The sequence below is a fragment of the Triticum urartu genome, chromosome 4A, assembly GCF_056163025.1.
Source record: "Triticum urartu cultivar PI428250 chromosome 4A, HENAU_Tu73, whole genome shotgun sequence".
NCBI classification, from domain to species: Eukaryota; Viridiplantae; Streptophyta; class Magnoliopsida; order Poales; family Poaceae; genus Triticum; species Triticum urartu.
The window spans coordinates 68,586,277-68,606,347 of NC_141876.1; the positions used below are offsets into that span (position 1 = coordinate 68,586,277).

The 20,071-nt window shown below is 41.6% G+C and overlaps 1 protein-coding gene across 1 annotated transcript; it reads left to right on the plus strand.

Moving 5' to 3' along the window:
- Positions 1–13,196: 13,196 nt before the first annotated feature.
- On the plus strand, positions 13,197–17,583 carry LOC125550708 (acetolactate synthase small subunit 1, chloroplastic). Its single transcript, XM_048713776.2, has 12 exons — positions 13,197–13,528; positions 13,651–13,867; positions 14,022–14,105; positions 14,252–14,320; positions 14,423–14,506; positions 14,585–14,734; positions 15,346–15,432; positions 15,603–15,707; positions 15,810–15,932; positions 16,010–16,165; positions 16,860–16,925; positions 17,140–17,583. The coding sequence occupies exons 1-12, from the start codon at positions 13,329–13,331 to the stop codon at positions 17,221–17,223; spliced, it is 1,425 nt and encodes a 474-aa protein (XP_048569733.2). The 5' UTR covers positions 13,197–13,328; the 3' UTR covers positions 17,224–17,583.
- Positions 17,584–20,071: the final 2,488 nt, after the last annotated feature.

A 20,071-nucleotide genomic window follows, 5' to 3' on the forward strand; every position in this document is an offset into this window, starting at 1 on the left:
GAAATGCCACTTTATGGTTAATGAAGGTATTGTCTTGGGGCATAAAATTTCTGAAAGAGGTATTGAAGTTGATAAAGCTAAAGTTGATGCTATTGAAAAGATGTCGTGTCCTAAGGACATTAAAGGTATAAGAAGTTTCCTTGGTCATGCCAGTTTTTATAGGAGGTTCATTAAAGACTTCACAAAAATTTCCAGGCCTCTGACTAATCTCTTACAAAAGGATGTTCCTTTTGTCTTTGATGATGATTGTGTAGAAGCATTTGAAATACTTAAGAAAGCCTTGATTTCTGCACCTATTGTTCAACCACCTGATTGGAATTTACCCTTTGAAATTATGTGTGATGCTAGTGATTATGCTGTAGGTGCTGTTCTAGGACAAAGGGTTGATAAGAAATTAAATTTTAAATATGCTAGTAAAACTCTAGACAGTGCCCAAAGAAATTATGCTACTACTGAAAAGGAATTTTTAGCAGTTGTATTTGCTTGTGATAAGTTCAGACCTTATATTGTTGATTCTAAAGTAACTATTCACACCGATCATGCTGCTATTAAATATATTATGGAAAAGAAAGATGCTAAACCTAGACTTATTAGATGGGTTCTCTTGCTACAATAATTTGATTTGCATATTATTGATAGAAAGGGAGCTGAGAACCCCGTTGCAGACAACTTGTCTAGGTTAGAGAATGTTCTTGATGACCCACTACCTGTAAGTGCATCTAGTGCCACCCCTAGTTGGTTTTGGAGTATTAACGACAAACCTAGTTGAGGGACTAATGTGTTTGTGAGAATTATAGGATAACACAGGTAGAAGTCCCTCATTGATTCGGTTTTCCTACCAGAGATGACCCCTAAAAATGTATGAGGACATTGAAGTCAAAGGTGGTATGTGAAGACATTCACATTGAAGACTATGACAAGAGAAGACATCGCGTGAAGACTATGGAGCGCGAAGACTTAGCAGTTTCGTCGTTCTGTGTTTTTCTTTGTTGAGTCATAGGAACCACCGTACTGTTAAGTGGGGTCCAAGAGAACCAGTCAGAATGACTGAATGATGCTTAACCAAAATCCTATCTCTTCAAGTGAAGACTATGAGAGCAAATCTTGTCCAGAGTTGGATAAGTCGGCTTTGCTTGTAGCCCAAGTGAAGTTGTCGTGTGTGTTTGAAATCTGACCGTTGGAACACGTGTCAGTTCCTTAGTGACCCAGGGTCATTTCGGACAAATCAGGTCGGGTTGCCTAGTGGCTATAAATAGCCCACCCCCTACAACCATAAACGGTTGGCTGCTCAGAGTTAGAGTACGGCTTTTGTCGTTTGAGAGCAACCCACCTCGAAGCCTTTGAGAGAGAATTCCTTGCGAGGATAAAGCCCTAAACACCCAGAGCCAAAGAGTGTTAGGCATCACTTAAGTCTTCCTGTCTGTGTGATCTGAAGACTTATTACACTTGAGGACTGTGAATCCTCCAGCCGGTTAGGCGTCGCGTTCTGAGCATCCAAGAGTCATTGTGGATCGCCGGTGAACGAAGTATGTGAAGGTTTGGAAGTCTACCTTGAAGACTTACCAGAGTGATTGGGTGAGGACTGGGTGTCCTTAACTCAAGGGGAATAAGGTGAAGACGAGGTCTTCTGAGTTGAATCTCAGCCTCCCTAACCAGACGTACAGTTGTCACAGCAACTGGAACTGGTCCAACAAATCATTGTCTTCGACGAGTCACTGGTTTCATCCTTCCCTTCCCTTTATTTACTGTTGGTCCTTGTGAAGTCATTGTATGATTGCATTATCTTCTGTCTTCACTGAGTGACTGCTTGTTCTGATTGGCTTCACAATATCTTCCTACCTGATCCTTACTGCCTAGCTGCTATTAGTCATTGCGCTTTCACTTCATTGAATACTTGACTATGGTTTGCCTAGTGTAGTCTACCTTCCGCTGCATGGTAATAGGTTTATTTCTATCGGTTGTCTTCGAAACTTCCATGTTTTGAAGACTTTCATAAAAATCGCCTATTCACCCCCCTCTAGTCGATCACTAGCACTTTCACTACCTATTGATGATAGCTTTCCTGATGAACAATTAGCTGACATAAATTCTTCTCGTACTGCTCCATGGTATGTTGATTATGCTAATTACATTGTTGCTAAATTTATACCACCTAGTTTCACATACCAGCAAAAGAAAAGGTTCTTCTATGATTTAAGACATTACTTCTGGGATGACCCGCATTTTTATAAAGAAGGAGTAGATGGTGTTATTAGACGTTGTGTACCTGAGCATGAACAGGAACAGATCCTACGCAAGTGCCACTCAGAAGCTTATGGAGGACACCATGCTGGAGATAGATATGCACATAAGGTATTGCAATCCGGTTTTTATTGGCCTACTCTCTTCAAGGATGCCCATAAGTTTGTCTTGTCTTGTGATGAATGTCAAAGAATTGGTAATATTAGTAGACGTCAAGAAATGCCTATGAATTATTCACTTGTTATTGAACCATTTGATGTTTGGGGCTTTGATTATATGGGACCTTTTCCTTCCTCTAATGGGTATACACATATTTTAGTTGCAGTTGATTACGTTACTAAGTGGGTAGAAGCTATTCCAACTAGTAGTGCCGATCATAATACCTCTATTAAGATGCTTAAAGAAGTTATTTTTCTGAGGTTTGGAGTCCCTAGATATTTAATGACTGATGGTGGTTCACATTTCATTCATGGTGCTTTTCGTAAAATGCTTGCTAAGTATGATGTTAATCATAGAATTGCATCTCCATATCATCCTCAGTCTAGTGGTCAAGTAGAACTTAGCAATAGAGAGCTTAAATTAATTTTGCGAAAGACTGTTAATAGATCTAGAAAGAATTGGTCCAAGAAACTTGATGATGCATTATGGGCCTACAGAACTGCATACAAAAAATCCTATGGGTATGTCTCCGTATAAAATGGTTTATGGTAAAGCATGTCATTTACCTCTTGAACTAGAACATAAGGCATATTGGGCTATTAAAGAGCTCAACTATGACTTTAAACTTCCTAGTGAGAAGAGGCTTTTTGACATTAGCTCACTTGACGAATGGAGAACCCAGGCCTATGAGAATGCCAAACTGTTTAAAGAAAAAGTTAAAAGATGGCATGCCAAAAGGATACAAAAACGTGAGTTTAATGTAGGTGACTATGTATTGTTATACAACTCTTGTTTAAGATTTTTTGTAGGCAAACTCCTCTCTAAATGGGAAGGTCCTTACATCATCGAGGAGGTCTACCGTTCCGGTGCCATAAAAATCAACAACTTCGAAGGCACAAATCCGAGGGTGGTGAACGGTCAAAGAATCAAACATTATATCTCAGGTAATCCTATAAATGTTGAACTAATGTTACTGAAATCGTAACCCCAGAGGAATACATAAGGGACACTTCCCAGAACGTTTCAGACTCCAAAAAGGAATAGGTACGTGGTACGGTAAGTAAACTGACTCCAAAACAGTTCTAATGGCAATTTTTCTCTGTTTTGGAATATTTAAGAAAATAGGAATATAAGAAGCAGACCGGAAAGGACACGAGGCTTCCACGAGGGTGGAGGGCGCGCCCTACCCCCTGGGCACGCCCCCTGCCTCGTGGGCACCTCGTGTGCTCTCCGGACTCCATTTTCTTGCACGATACTTCTTTAGGTCGGTAAAAATTCATTATATAATCTCCCGAAGGTTTTGACCACCGTACCACGCAAATATCCTCTGCCTTTGTTTTGAGTTGTTTCTGCTGTAGATTTAGATCAAGATGTCTTCTCAAGAGTCAGTCGGGGAGAGTCGGGTATCTCATCCGACACCGGGGCCAAGAGCAAACAGCAATGCTGACCACTTTGGGCCATCAACTGAGGAAGAGATGGAGGTCGGTTTGAAAAGGATAGATGCCATGGAGGAGGATGAGGAAGTTACTTCTCATTTCCAAGCGGGATTCACTATGGGAGAACTACAGAGCTCGGCTATTCCAAACTCGGTCATCCCTTCCAATGTTAGATTTCTTTCTTATGAAAATATGAAAAAGAGTGTTACTTGTTCTCCCGCAGCTATGCAACATCCTTGGGTGAAGGGAGATTTAGCCATCACATTCAAGCTCCGTAAGGAAATAATGGACCTCAAGTAGCAAGTCAGTAAGCTCGAAGAAGAGAATCGTATCTTGAGGGGCATCATGGCCAAAAATATCACATCACCACCCCCGAAGAAGGAGACATAAACACATGGGTATGGGCACTCCCCTTGGCAACTGCCAAGCTTGGGGGAGTGCCTCGGTATCATATCACCATCACTTTTATCTTTACCTTTTTTAGTTCAATCCTTTTGGTAATATCTTGATCTAGTAGAATAAAGTTTTAGTATGATCTAGTTGTGACTTTTGCTTTATGATCCTTCTATGTAATCGAGTCCGTGAGATATATATATATATATATATAATAAAGATTAGTGTTGAGTCAAGGGCTTGATTATTTTGCTATGATCTTGAGGGAATACAATGAAAGAAAATAAATAAAAGAAATAAAGAGATCATATGGATCTTATGGGGAGTAGTGACTTCACATATAAAGAGTATGATGAATAAAAATTGTTGAGAGTTGACAAACATAGTTTTGGCCATCGTTGCAATTAATATGAAGTAATAAAGAAAGAGAGGTTTTCACATATAAATATACTATCTTGGACATCTTTTATAATTGTGAGCAGTCATTAAAGTATGATATGCTAAAGAGTTGACGTTGGACAAGGAAGACAACGTAATGGGTTATGTTTTCTTACATCTGAGATAATTTATATTGTCATGGATCATCCAACATGTTGAGCTTGCCTTTCCCTCTCTTGCTAGCCAATTTCTTTGCACCAAGTAGAGATACTACTTGTGCTTCCAAATATCCCTAAACCCAGTTTTGCCATAAGAGTCCACCATATATACCTATGGATTGAGTAAGATCCTTCAAGTAAGTTGTCACCGTTGCAAGCAATAAGAATTGCTCTCTAAATATGTATGACTTATTAGTGTGGAGAAAATAAGCTTTATACGATCTTGTGATGTGGAAGAAATAAAAGCAGCGGAGTGCATAATAAAGGTCCATATCACAAGTGGCAATATAAAGTGACGTTCTTCTGCATTAAGATTTCGTGCATCCAACCATAAAAGCACATGACAACCTCTGCTTTCCTCTGCGAAGGGCTTATCTTTTATTCTTGTCTATTACTTCATATAAGAGTCACGGTGATCTTCACCTTTCCTTTTTACATTTTATCCTTTGGCAAGCACAATGTGTTGGAAAGATCCTGATATATATGGCTAATTGGATGTGGGTTTGCATGAACTATTATTGTTGACATTACCCTTGAGGTAAAAAGTTGGGAGGCAAAACTATAAGCCCCTATCGCGTGAGTGTTAGCAATTGTGAAAGACTAAATGATGGTTGAGTATGTGGACTTGCTGAGAAGCTCTTATATTGACTCTTTCCTATGTTATGATAAATTGCAATTGCTTCAATGACTGAGATTATAGTTTGTTAGTTTTCAATGAAGTTTCTGATTCATACTTGAGTATGTGAATGAATTGTTACTTTAGCATGGGAGATCATATGAAAAAATATATATATATATATATATATATATATGTTGCTGTTCTAAGAATGATCATGATGCCCTCATGTCCGTATTTTATTTTATCGACACCTCTGTCTCTAAACATGTGGACATATTTTTCAATATCGGCTTTCGCTTGAGGACAAGCGACGTCTAAGCTTGGGGGAGTTGATACGTCCATTTTGCATCATGCTTTTATATCGAAATTTATTGCATTATGGGCTGTTATTACACATTATGTCACAATACTTATGCATGTTCTCTCTTATTTTACAAGGTTTACATGAAGAGGGGGAATGCCGGCAGCTAGAATTCTGGGCTGGAAAAGGAGCAAATATTAGAGACCTATTCTGCACATCTCCAAAAGTCCTGAAACTTCACAGGAGCACGTTTCAGAATATATAAAAAATATTGGGTGAAAGAAGTACCAGAGGGGGGCCACCCACCGTCCACGAGGGTGGGGGTCACGCCCTACCCCCTGGGCGCCCCCTGCCTCGTGGGCCCCTTGTGGCCCTCCGATGCCCATCTTTGGCTATATGGAGTCTTTCGTCAAGGAAAAAAATCATAAGCTAGCTCACGGGACGAAACTCCGTCGCCACGAGGCGGAACCTTGGCGGAACCAATCTAGGGCTCCGGCGAAGCTGTTCTACCGGGGAAACTTCCCTCCGGGAGGGGGAAATCATCACCATCGTCATCACCAACGATCCTCTCGTTGGGAGGGGGTCAATCTCCATCAACATCTTCACCAGCACCATCTCATCTCAAACCCTAGTTCATCTCTTGTATCCAATCTTTGTATCCAAACCTCAGATTGGTACATGTGGGTTGCTAGTAGTGTTGATTACTCCTTGTAGTTGATGCTAGTTGGTTTACTTTGTGGAAGATCATATGTTCAGATCCATGACGCATATTAATACCCCTCTGATTATGAACATGAATATGCTTTGTGAGTAGTTATGTTTGTTCCTGAGGACATGGGAGAAGTCTTGCTATAAGTAGTCATGTGAATTTGGTATTCGTTCGATATTTTGATGAGATGTATGTTGTCATCCCTCTAGTGGTGTCATGTGAATGTCGACTACATGACACTTCAACATTGTTTGGGCCTATAGTGAGGCATTGGGAAGTAATAAGTAGATGATGGGTTGCTAGAGTGACAGAAGCTTAAACCCTAGTTTATGCGTTGCTTCGTAAGGGGCTGATTTGGATCCATATGTTTCATGCTATGGTTAGTTTTACCTTAATACTTCTGTTGTAGTTGCGGATGCTTACAATAGGGGTTAATCATAAGTGGGATGCTTGTCCAAGTAAGGGCAGTACCCAAGCACCAGTCCACCCACATATCAAATTATCAAAGTACCGAACGCGAATCATATGAACGTGATGAAAACTAGCTTGACGATAATTCTCATGTGTCCTCGACAGCGCTTTCCTTCATATAAGAGTTTGTCCAGGCTTGTCCTTTGCTACAAAAAAGATTGGACCATCTTGTTGCACCTTATTTACTTTATTTACTTGCTACCCGTTACAAATTACCTTATCACAAAACTATCTGTTACCGACAATTTTAGTGCTTGCAGAGAATACCTTACTGAAAACTGCTTATCATTTCCTTCTGCTCCTCGTTGGGTTCGACACTCGTACTTATCGAAAAGGCTACGATAGATCCCCTAAACTTGTGGGTCATCACGCCTAAGGGCATCTCTAACAACAATCGTTAGTAAGCTTCTCTCTCCTTCTCTAAATCCTATGTGGGGGAGGGAAGTACCTGATAAAGGTAGAGCCTGTTTTTTTGCAGAAACGATCTAGGCATTGATTGGGTTCCCGCAAAAAAAAGACCAAGATTGGGAGTAGAAAAGTAGAGGAACAAAGAGGATGGCATGTGGGTATTCAAAAAATGTGAAAGGTTTAATGAGAGAGAGAGAGGTGAGGTGAGATTTTTTTAGTGGAAGAGAAGAGAATAGGTGAGATAGAAATGACTCCAGTTTAAGGCCTCGTTTGGAACACAAGAATTCAAAATATAGGGATATGAAAAACACATGAATTGAGATGTCACATATCCTGAGTTTCTACATGAAGTAAAGCCATAGAAAAACTACAAAATTGTCGTTTGGTGGTGCCACATCCAAAAAGCACAGGAGTTGCACACACAACGAGAAGAAAACATGAGGTTGGAACTCATGCTTGATTTCCTCCAAAATTTCTATGAAATAGGCTATTCCATCGGAATTTCAAAGGAATGTAGGATAGTAATTCCTTTGTTCCGAACGGCACCAAAGGAAAAATTCCTGGAGAAATCCTAAATTGGTATGATTTTCAATTTTTTAGGGGACATTACGTTTTTAGGGGGTCTGATTGTTTTTTAGTTCAAAATGGGCTTCCAGCCTAGTACAGGAGTGCGAACCAACATGTGGATGAGTATGCACCCACATGCAGCTCTATGTAATTTGGAAATGGACAAGTCTGATCATAGGCCCATATTGCTGGACACGGAGTACCTTGCGGGGGTGGCAGCTGCAAAACCACAATATAAGCGGTGCTTTGAAGCAAGGTGGATGGAAGAAGAAACTGTGGAAGAAATTATAAAAACGGCATGGCAAAAGGCACATCATCGAGGCCTACATACCACTTTGAAAGGAAAAGTTGATGCAGTCCACCTTGACTTGCATGAATGGGACAGAAGAGTCCTTAAAGGTCCTCGAATTCGCTTGAATAAAGCACAAAAGGAGTTGGAAAAGTTGATGCAAGCTCCATTTACCGATGAGGTTCGGTCGAGGCAAAAGGAATTATCAATACTGATTGAAAAATTATTAGATCAAGAGGAAATATTTTGGGCCCAGCGAGGCAATGTTAGATGGCTTCATAGAGGTGATCGTAATAGCCAGTACTTTCATCACTCTGCCTCGGCTAGGAAGAGAAGGAACTTGATTAAGAAATTGAGAGATAATAATAATGGGTGGGTTGAGGGTAATGATAACCTCAGCCCGCTTATTTCAAATTACTTCTCTGGTCTGTTTACTTCCGATGTTACAGAATATGACCAAGGCTTGCTGCATACAGGGCCAGCCCTGAGGGGGCAGGGGGTGGCCGCCCCGGGCCCCCAAGATCTAGGGGCCCCCTCCCAGGTGTAATATACGTATAAAGGTAAGTATAGTAGCAGGCCATAGCTTCACGTAGAAAAAAGAAGTAGCCCAGCCCAAGAAGGAAGGTAGCAGCGAACGCACATAAATCAGGGTACGATCATGCGGAAACAAATCAGCGTACACACGTAAATCACGTCGGCTCATTCTCTTTATTCCATAACTATCGTGAGACATTCTCCCTCCAAAAGAAAAATAAACGATTGTGTGACGTGAGGTCATCCCTAATTCCCTCTATTCTCTGTTCTCCGCAAGCTCCAAACTCCAGATCCCAAATCGCTTAGGGGTGACTAGTCTCTGTTAGGTTGATCTCTTTTCCGTTCGAGCCCAACGGCTCGACGGGACCGTGCACCGCTGACCCCCACCAACATCCCTACTGATCTAGGGTTACCACGAGCCGATGGGAAGCTCCACTGCATCCACCCTAGCGCACACACAACCCCACGCTGACGACTCCACCATGGCCGTCGGCGCTGGTTCCTCGAGCCAAGGAGAAGGTGATCTCCTCCCTCCGCCGTCAATCCTAGCCTACCCGATCCCACAGCATCTATCAGTCTCCGGGCACTGTATGCGGCGACGACACAGCATGAACATCACCTACCCCAGAAAATTGGCATTGCCGGCCTGAGCGAACATGTACATCCTCGAGTGTCTGCCACCAGAAATCCACATCACATCATCGCCGAGCGTCCAATGACTGACGCCGATCTAATCAATCTCAGGTATGTCAATAGTACTATTCCATACAGTTTAAAGTAAAACTTTGTGCTTTGAGAAAGAAAGAATTTGATAAAAGTAGTTGCCATGAAGAAATTCTATAAGCTGCGGATGATTTTTTTTGCATGTTACATATCTGTTTGTTTTGGTTGATATGAATCACTTCATTGAAGAAAGGATATAACTCACTGTGTTGAAAGATTGTTCAGATTTATGGTGCATGTGATTGTTGCATCAGCTAAAAGAAGCTTTTCAAATTTAAAATTATTGAAGAACCATTTGGGATAAACAATGAACTAAAAGAGCTTAAATGGTTAGGCAACATTATGCATCGATAACAAACTATTGGATGATATTGATATTCACACAATCACAAGTGATTTTTCATCGAAGAATCTTACAAGAAAATTTGAAGATATGCATATTATGTTTATAACAAGGGGCCCCAAATTATACTTTCACCCCGGGCCCCCAAAATCTCAGGACCAGCCCTGGCTGCATACGGTAAAACCGAAAGTCACTGCAGAGATGAATACCCTCTTGCTAGCGCCATACTCACGAGAGGAGGTGCGCAAGGCCCTCTTTCAGATTGGAGATATGAAGGCACCCGGACCCGATGGACTGCATGCTATTTTCTTCAAATGGTTCTGGCACATCCTAGGTGAGGAGCTTACTGATGAGCTGTTAGAGGTAGTTCATAATAGGAAAATACCAAATGGATGGAACCAAATGAATATCGTGCTAATTCCTAAGGTTGATAGCCCGGAAATAATCACATAGTATAGAACAATTAGTTTATGCAATGTGGTTTATAAAATCATATAAAAATGTTTGCAAATAGACTTAAGAAGATACTTCCAGAGGTAATATCTCCAACACGGAGTGCTTTTGTTCCTGGAAGACTCATAACTGACAATGTGTTGGTAGCTTATGAATGCTTTCATGCAATAAAAAAGAAGACCCATGGATCTAATGGGATGTGTGCAGTAAAATTGGACATGATGAAGGCATATGATCGAGTAGAATGGGGTTTCCTCAAACAAATGATGTTGAAATTGGGATTTTACCCGGCTTGGGTGGAGATGATAATGCAATGTGTCTCCTCAGTCACATACAAAATAAGATTCAATGGAGTGGAAACAGAGGAGATCATACCTTTCAGAGGTTTAAGGCAGGGAGACCCACTATCTCCCTACCTATTTTTTAATCTGTTCAGAAGGGCTTTCTAGCTTATTGACTCATGAAGAAGAAGTGGGAGGAATTGAAGGTATACGACTATGCCGAGATGCACCATCTATATCCCACTTACTTTTTGCAGATGACTCGCTGATTCTTATGAAACCAAATGTCCAGAATGCAAGCACACTGAAGAGAGTTCTGGAAGTATATTGTGGAAGTAGTGGATAGTGTGTAAGTACACCTAAATCTAGCATTTTTTCAGTCCAAATACAAGCGTGCTTGTTAGGGAAGAGGTTTGTACAAATCTGGATATTCTAACTGAGGCATTAACAGATAAATACCTGGGGCTCCCCACCATGGTAGGGGTGGATAGGAGTGATTGTTTTCAGCATCTTATTGATAGAATTTGCCAGAGAATTAAAGGTTGGAAGGAAAAAGTGCCCTCAATGAAGGGGAAAGAGATATTGTTGAAGGCGGTAGCTCAAGCAATCCCCTCTTATGCTATGTCGGTTTTCAAACTTCCAAAGAACATATGCAAGGCAATTACAGATGAGATTGCAGGTTTTTGGTGGGGGACAGTGAGGACAAGAAGAAGATGCACTGGTTTGCACGGTGGAAGTTATGCATTCCGAAGAGTAAGGGTGGCTTGGGGTTTAGAGACCTTCACAGTTTTAATCTTGCTTTATTAGCAAAACAGTGTTGGCGTTTACTCCAGAATCCCGAATCTTTGTGTGCACGAGTTCTAGGTGCAAAGTACTACCCTGATGGCAATATACTCATGGCTGGCCCAAAGAAGGGTTCTTCGTTTACTTGGCAAAGCATTGTATCTGGTATACAAACATTTAAGAAAGGATGTATTTGGCATGTGGGTACGGGATCGCAGATCAACATCTGGAATGATCCTTGGATTCCCTCTAGTGAAACAAGGAAAATTACAACTCCAAGGGGAGTAACTACGTTGAGCAAGGTTGAAGAATTAATTGATCCATATACTGGGCAGTGGGATGAGAGGTTGATCCGGGTTGTCTTTTGGCTAGTTGATGTCCATCGGATATTACAAATACCTCTTCGGGTGCAGGTGATGGAAGATTTCGTATCATGGCATCATAACCGATCAGGAGTATTTACTATACGATCGGCCTACCATGTACAATTCCAGCACTAGTTTGGGCGTATAGAAAGTCAAAATGCAGCACAAGGAAGTCGGCCGAGTCATATTTGGAAGCGTGTATGGGAACTCCGAATTCCTGGAAAAGTGAAGCACTTTGTATGGAAGGTAATCAGGGTAGTCCTACCTTGCTATGGTACTCTAGCAGGCCGCCATATACCAGTCACGGGACAATGCCCGATATGCCATACAGGTTTTTAGGATGCACAACATTGTTTATTTACATGTGAAAGAGCGATGAATATCTGGAAAGAGCTGGGACTTGATGAAGAAGTACAGAAGGTTGTAGCGGAAGACCGGTCGGGCTCAGTCACATTGGCTACTCTTGTAGAGCGACACGATACAAAAACGCATTGTCTGTGGCCAAGTTAACCGCGGTGGGAAGCTGGTACATCTGGTGGCAACGACGACAAAGTGTCAAAGGCGAGACAGTCCGGCAGCCGCACCAAACTGCTATACCAATACGGGTTCTAGCGACAAATTTTACTCGCTCACTAACACCTAGTCAGTCGGGGGTGAAGCGTGATCATATGTGGCATAAGCCACTGAGAGGAACGGTTGAGGTTAATGTTGATGCATCTTTTAGTGCAGAAAATATGTTGGCAGGAACAGGAGCAGTGGCACGAGATGAACATGATGAGTTTATTGCTGCTGCTGCCTGGTTCATACCACATGTGGTGTCAGTGGACGTGGCAGAGATGATTGCTATTCAGAATGGTTTCTATTTAGCAGCCAAGATTGGTTGCAACAAACTACACACTGAGTCGGATAGCCTAAATGGAGTTGATGCTCTCAATTCTGAAGCTTTCCTTGGGCATGAATCGGCTATTCTCCTGGAGATAAAAGAGATGGGGCTGAACTATGCAAAATATGAAGTAAGTAAATGCCCTCGTGAAGCAAATGATATAGCTGATTGCATAGCTAAATCATCTCTAACGAATAGATCTTCATAGTTCTGGGAAGATGCTATCCCGGACTTTATTTCTCATCTTATTGTAAATGATCTCGCTATTATTTGAGAAATAAAGTTTTTGCCTTGTAAAAAAAATAATCTATGGTTGGATGGTTAGATGGGGTGTGGTATCCCAGCCCATCAAGGTTCAAATTCTGGTGCTCGCATTTATATTTAGATTTATTTCAGGATTTCCAGCGATGCACATTCAGTGAAAGGAGACGTTCGCGTCGACGACGAGATGCCTAGGGTGACTTCGTAAATTTCAAGATGATATGTCGGCTCAGTCTTTCGGAAGTGCTCATAGAGATAAGGTATGCGCGTGTATATAAGCACTTGTGCCTGTAATGATGTTTTAAAAAAAAAAACTAGTACAGGAGTGAACCCAGAAGCCTACAGAAGTTTGCGGCCGGGACCGTTTCCGAACAATCCATTCCGGCCGTGCCCACACAGATACAGCCAACCCAGCCCGAAACTGCCGACGCCAACCGTCCTCTCCTCGGGACCCGAACCATCCCCAAAACCCCACCACCTCACGATCTCCTCCACCCTTCCGCGGTCCCGCCCATGACCGCCGCCGCCGCCGCCGCGGTAACTCCTCACCTCGCCGCGGTCGGGACTGGGTCCCACCATCACCACCAGCCGCCGCATCGTCCGCCCGTGTCCATCTCGGTCAGACCGAGGCTGCGCCTCGTGCCCGTCGCCGCGGCGGCCGCTACTCCGGCCACCGATGGCGTCGCGCCGGTGCCACCCCACCCCAGGCGCTCGTAAGCCTTCTCCCTTTCCGTGGACCATTTTTGAATCCTGAGCGACTTTATTCTTTGATTCTTCGCTGCGCCTTGCCATTGATCTATTAGGATTCCTTTCCCCCTTCAACCTCTATTTATAGGGTTGTAAAGCGCCACACGATATCAGTTTTTGTCGGGGATGAGAGTGGGATGATCAATCGGATTGCCGGGGTCTTCGCCAGAAGAGGGTACAACATCGAGTCATTGGCGGTTGGGCTGAACAAGGACAAGGCGCTGTTCACCATTGTAGTGTCAGGAACAGAGAAAATACTCACACAGGTCGTCGAGCAGCTCTACAAACTTGTCAATGTTATACAGGTCAGCATTTTCTTATTCCAGTATCCCGTGAATATTGCAAAAGTTTGCTAACTAATAGTAACATGTAGTTAGTGGAATCACTCGTGTCAGTTTCTGTGCTTGTTCCTGTCATCGCAGTATCTGAAATTCATAGTCTTGTATATTGATTGAACAGGTTGATGATTTATCAAAGGAACCGCAAGTTGAAAGAGAGCTCATGCTTATAAAACTAAACGTAGAGCCAGAACAGCGGCTCGAGGTAAAAGTGTATATATGCCTTTTGCAAGCATGCTATCTAGAGATTTTAATCTGTGCATGTGATGCTCAATTTACATATTTCAGTCCGAGAGGTAATGGAAGTACAGTTTGGGTATTCTTTGCTTATTTCAATACTCATACATGCAGGTGATGGGTTTGGTTGACATTTTCAGAGCCAAAGTGGTTGATCTTTCAGACCATACACTAACTGTTGAGGTAAAATCCGTGATGTGTCGTATCTTGCAGATCAATTACACTATCACTCGTATGTCTTTTATTAAAGCAAAGTATGCTCTCTGTTTTTGAGTCATGCCAAAGGTAACCGGCGATCCTGGAAAAATTGCTGCTGTACAGAGGAACCTGAGCAAATTCGGGATCAAAGAAGTTGCCAGAACTGGCAAGGTTATACTCCTTAGAAAGATTAATACCATATCATGCTTTCTTCTTGACTATATCTAATGGGCCATACTAATGTAACAGATAGCTTTGCGGCGTGAGAAAATGGGACAAACAGCTCCTTTTTGGAGGTTCTCCGTAGCTTCCTATCCTGATCTTGAAGTAAAAATGCCTTCAAAATCTACACTAAGCACTGCAAAGACAACCAGTGGGGATTCTGAGGAATCATCCCAGGTAAGGAATGATAGTTCTTATCATTCATATAATTCTTGTAGCATGTATTTATCTTTTCTTCAGCACTGCAAGTCTGCAACAACACTGTCTCCATTTATTTTGACCTGGTTTATTGTGTTGTGTGAATTCTTTTTATGTGTTCAACGAAAATCAACATGCGTAATTTACTTCTATTCTTTATAATAAGAGTTGTTCTTTACTGCATTGATGTTGTTGATTATTCTTTTCAATCTGTGTTTGTAAGGGCAAAATAGTTTCTGTAGATTATTTACCAATATTGATCCGTGCAAGTGCATCTTATATGCAGTGAATACTGATGTGATTAGCTAGATTTATCTATTTATGCCTACCAGTTTAGGACAAAAGCAGAAGTTGGTGTATTATTTAAATTGCTGTATCATTCCCAATACCAGCATTATGTTGAATTGTTAGTCTTGATTTGAAAGTAGTAAGAAGTTGGCTATCTTATAGAATAACTACAATTTCACAAACACTGGTTAGAAATGACCTTGGCTATGTTTGTGTGAACAATTTTATTGCAAATACTATTTGCTCCAATTTGCAACAGCAGCTGTATGAATTTTTATATAATCTTACGTTCTTATTACTAGGGCGATGTTTATCCAGTGGAACCTTACGAAAGCTTCTCGATGAATCAAATTCTTGATGCTCATTGGGGTGCCATGACTGACAGTGATGTAAGTTCTTGCATTCTTCTTTCACTAGAGCTGCTGTGTTGCTGAAAATTAGTGGCAAGAGCCTTGAAGTGTACTTGAACACTAAAATTCTTAAAATTTGTTTGCATTGAACTACAATTGCAATTTTAATACCCATTTGGAAAATAACTGGCATACTTTTCTTTCTTTAGCCTACAGGGTTTTGTTCACATACTTTGTCAATCCTTGTGAATGATTCCCCTGGAGTTCTTAATGTTGCAACGGGTGTCTTTGCCCGGAGGGGCTACAATATTCAGGTTTGTTTTCCGCCTATATATATCTTATGTTGACTCGGTTAGGTCATTGCAGGTTACATGGTTGCAGTAAATGCTTAAAAGTTGTATCCATTACTTTGACAGAGTCTTGCTGTTGGCCCAGCTGAAAAAACGGGCACTTCTCGCATCACCACTGTCGTTCCTGGAAATGATGAATCTATCGCCAAGCTAGTACAACAACTTTACAAGCTCATCGATGTTTATGAGGTCAACTTATCAATGTGTGGTTTCTATGATTGTTGTTTCATATGTAAGGTTAACTCAAATTCATCTTGGTTTCTCAGGTTCAAGATCTTACACATTTACCATTTGCGGCTAGAGAGTTAATGATCATAAAGGTCGCTGGCAACACCTCAGCTCGCAGGGAAATCCTGGATATTGCTGAGGATGTTTTCAGGGCCAAAACGGTTGATGTATCAGGCCACACAATAACTCTTCAGGTAATAATTACTTTACCCTCTTGGGTCCAACTACTAGATTTAGGACTTTATATTCTTTTGTTGGTAGATAAATCAGTTGGTTTTATCTAAGCATTTTCTTAATTCAATCTAGACATGTTGATTGTAGACAGCAGAAATATGAACATTAATCAGACACAGCCTTTACTTGGAGCATTATCCGCATAGCTGTCAACTAGCCTGATAAAAATTTCAGTATATATCTGCTGCTATTTTGAAATATATGGTAGTATTTCTTAATATTGATTTAAGTTGGATAATAGAGATATGCAACAATGTGGGCCTTTATAGATTGTTTCAGTGTCATGTATCTATGGCTATACCGGCAAATCGTATGTCTGACATAATTGTAATCCATTTGAAGAACAAAATTTGACATAAACTGTATTTATATAAATATCTCATAAGAATTCACTTGCTGGTATTTCATAGAAACATTTCCATTAACTCAAAGCTCGTGCAATGATTTCCTTGTTTTTCCTATGGCGTAATCAAACACCCTTTTGTTGGGATTCTTATTGTATTTAATCCTACAATTCAATAAGGCCGGACATTGCGATCCTACCCTTTCCATTTTCCTCTATTTCTTGAATCTTGCAAAAGAGTCCTGCAAGGACAATATAGTTAGTGGCATCAATAATTTGTCTTAACAAGCAATAACATTATTGTCATGCAGCTTACTGGAGACCTTGATAAAATGGTTGCACTACAAAGGTTGCTTGAGCCCTACGGCATCTGTGAGGTTCGTACTGAAGGTTCACTTTTTTTGAAGCTCTTGAACGGTTCACTTTGCAAATGCACCATAATATCCATAATTTGTGTTCAGCAGCGGATTAGTTATTCCTTGATTGTGGAGCACGCATGTAGTCCAATGCAAGTTGTAGTTTAGCAACTGCAAATTTTTGAACGGTTATTTGTAGTCGATCCTTTACCCTCCTTGGCCATGCATTTTGCAGATTGCACGAACTGGCAGGGTTGCGCTGTGCCGTGAGTCAGGAGTCGATTCCAAGTACCTCCGTGGCTATTCCCTTCCTGGATAGCGTGTCAGTTGGTGAGACATCACACTCCATCAGCTCATGGGTTGCCATGATTCTCCTGATCTCGGATCTCCTAAACACCCTCTGTGTGGCGTTTCATTCCTTTCGGAGCATAGAGCAAGAACGCCAGCTGTTATAGTCTACGTTCACTAGATTTACACTTCATCCTCGGGAGTTTTTGTCATATATACCACAGAGAAATGAGTTTGGGATGTTTGAATCCCATGTGAGCTCATGGAGGCAGAAGAAACCCATCCATAGTTTCTACACTGAGGTTTTCGGCTTTGAAGTTTGTTGGTCGATGAAGACTCTTTTTTTACGTTCTGAACCATACCTAAATTAAGTATTTACGCATTTCTTTTACCTCTAAAGTCATCTAGAATTCAGGCCTGCTACTTTGAAGCCTTCAATAAGCACCAATCAAATATAATTTCCCCTGTGATGATGAATCAAATTTAGGACCGTGCTTTCAAATTGGGAATTTACATGTACGCTTTAGCACACTAAAATCCTCCTCCTGACAAATGTCATGCTCGTTACGTTTGCAATATAGGTGGGGTATATATATTACTCCCTCCGTTCCTAAATATAAGCCTTTTTAGACATTTCAAATGGAATACAACATATGGATGTACGTAGACATATTTTAGAGTGTAGATTCACTCATTTTGCTCCGTATGCAGTCACTTGGTGAAATCTCTAGAAAGACTTATATTTGGAAACAGAGAGAGTAGAAATTTTGAAATTGATGTATTATGACCTGGACGAATCATTTGTGAAGCTATAAGCAGATCAGTGTCTTGCTCCCTTACCATTTGGCAGCGACAATAGCCGGCGTCCAGCATGTAGCTATGCTAGCTCCAGCTTGAAGTCTCCAGGAGGAGGCAAGGAACACGGTAGAAACCTGAAAGAGCATGCAAGGAAGCAGGATCTGCGATGCTATTTAGCATCTATTCCCTCCGTCCCACAATATAAGATCTTATATAAGATGACGCTTACGGAGGGAGATTCTGCCGATGACGCTTCTGTTTGGACAGATCGACATTGCATTCAGAGCAAACGGGATGCCACCTGAACTTCGCATCCAGCTCTGGTGGCGTGGAGTGCAAATGCTTCGTAGCTACCCTGGGTTCGTTCGTTCTCCATGCATGGCATCCTCATATGTCTAAAGCCTCAGGGCATCTCTAGCCAATCCCCTAAAATATTGAGGAGTAAATGGCCGAGTAAACCATGTGCAGTATTTTTACTCTAAATTTTGGTTGATTTTAGGCGATCCCCTAAACTTAGCGGGGTAGAACTTACAATTGGTTTATGCATTGCGCTTTTGCGGCAACGATGGTGACCACACCATCGCCGCTGCGGCCTCTTCCACTCCTACTCCAACTCCTACGTAGCGCGTGAAGCTTCAGCTCCGACTCAATGCGCCATCGCCACTAGCATGCGCGCTCTGGCGGCGACATGCTGCACAAGGCGGAGCCGTGGTGCGTGAAGCCGTGGTGGGTGGTGTGGTCTTGCGGTCAACGGTAGGGTCGGTGGAGACCAGCCACAAGAACAAGGAGAGCGCCACCGAGGAGGTGCCGCGGCTGGCGAGGATGAGGTTTAGTGCGATGTGTTGCAGGGAATCGTCTGAGTTGCAGATGCTGTTGCCGAGCAGATCCACCGCGAGGACGCCGACAAGGCTCGAGGTTGTCACCGTCGACAAAGGGGCTTCACGGAGTCGCCGGCTGGCTACAAGGGGGCCTTCACGTGAAGTAACCTTTTACTCCAGGCGGCTGCGGTGGAGTATTTTTATGAACCGGGGAGGCCAAGGAGTAAATTTTTTACTCCTCTAACAGATTTAGGAGATCGGCTATGTGCCGGTTAGAGGAATAAAACTAAACTTTTACTCTATAACTTTTTAGAGGATCGACTAGAGATGCCAAAGCACATCTTTTCTCTTTGTTCCTTTTGCTCTTTTGTCCATAACCTCTTCTTCTTAAATAAACAATTAAAAAACAAAGAAATGAATGGGCTAAAAAATGCTTACGTTTGCGATCTTGAGAGTCCAGTCACCTATGATTGGTGCACTTATTTCTCAAAAAAAAAACCTATGATTGATGCACCCATGCTCGCCAAGACTGACAGCCAACTACTCCCTTCGTTCCTAAATATTTGTCTTTCTAGAGATTTCAACAAGTGACTATACATGGAGCAAAATGAGTGAATCTACATTCTAAAATATGTCTATATACATCCGTATGTGATAGTCCATTTGAAACCTCTGAAAAGACAAATATTTAGGAACGGAGAGAGTATATCGGAGGTTCCTCGGTGACTGTATGAATATACTAAATAATTGCAGTTTCTTTACTGTGACAACATTTAGGGTTCCTCGAATAATGTGATATCTCACACCAACCCTTCCTCCTCTTACAAATACTACAGAATGTTTTTGTAAATTATGGCCAATACCAGATATATAAGCAGTGATTTCAAATCCAGAGGTTAATCGTACTCTGGCAACTTTACGTAAGGCAGAGTTGGGTTTTTTTGGAAGACATACTGAAAGATTGAAGACCGGGCCTCCCATGACCAGCTGAATAAGGATCTCACCGAGCATCATTAGAAGCTAGCTGGGAGATAGTGTGTTTAAATTTATTTATTTTCTTAAAAAATTGATTGAATTATTTGTTGCATTTGGCTTATTTGTTGTACTTAATTTAATGGTTTGTAATGATATTTGTTGAATTGTTTGATCTCAATTGGAGTAGTAGAGTAGAAAGAAGAAACAAAAATATATATATTATGGAGGCCACATTATGGGGACTCTATGTTTGTGCACAGCCTCCGCAACCTTTAAAACATTATGAAG

Coding starts and splice junctions, on each gene's coding strand:
- LOC125550708 (XM_048713776.2), top strand. CDS start 13,329: ATGACCGCCGCCGCCGCCGCCGCGGTAACTCCTCACCTCGCCGCGGTC. Junction 14,106..14,251: donor AGCCAGAACAGCGGCTCGAG/GTAAAAGTGTAT, acceptor TCATACATGCAG/GTGATGGGTTTGGTTGACAT. Junction 14,321..14,422: donor ACCATACACTAACTGTTGAG/GTAAAATCCGTG, acceptor GTCATGCCAAAG/GTAACCGGCGATCCTGGAAA.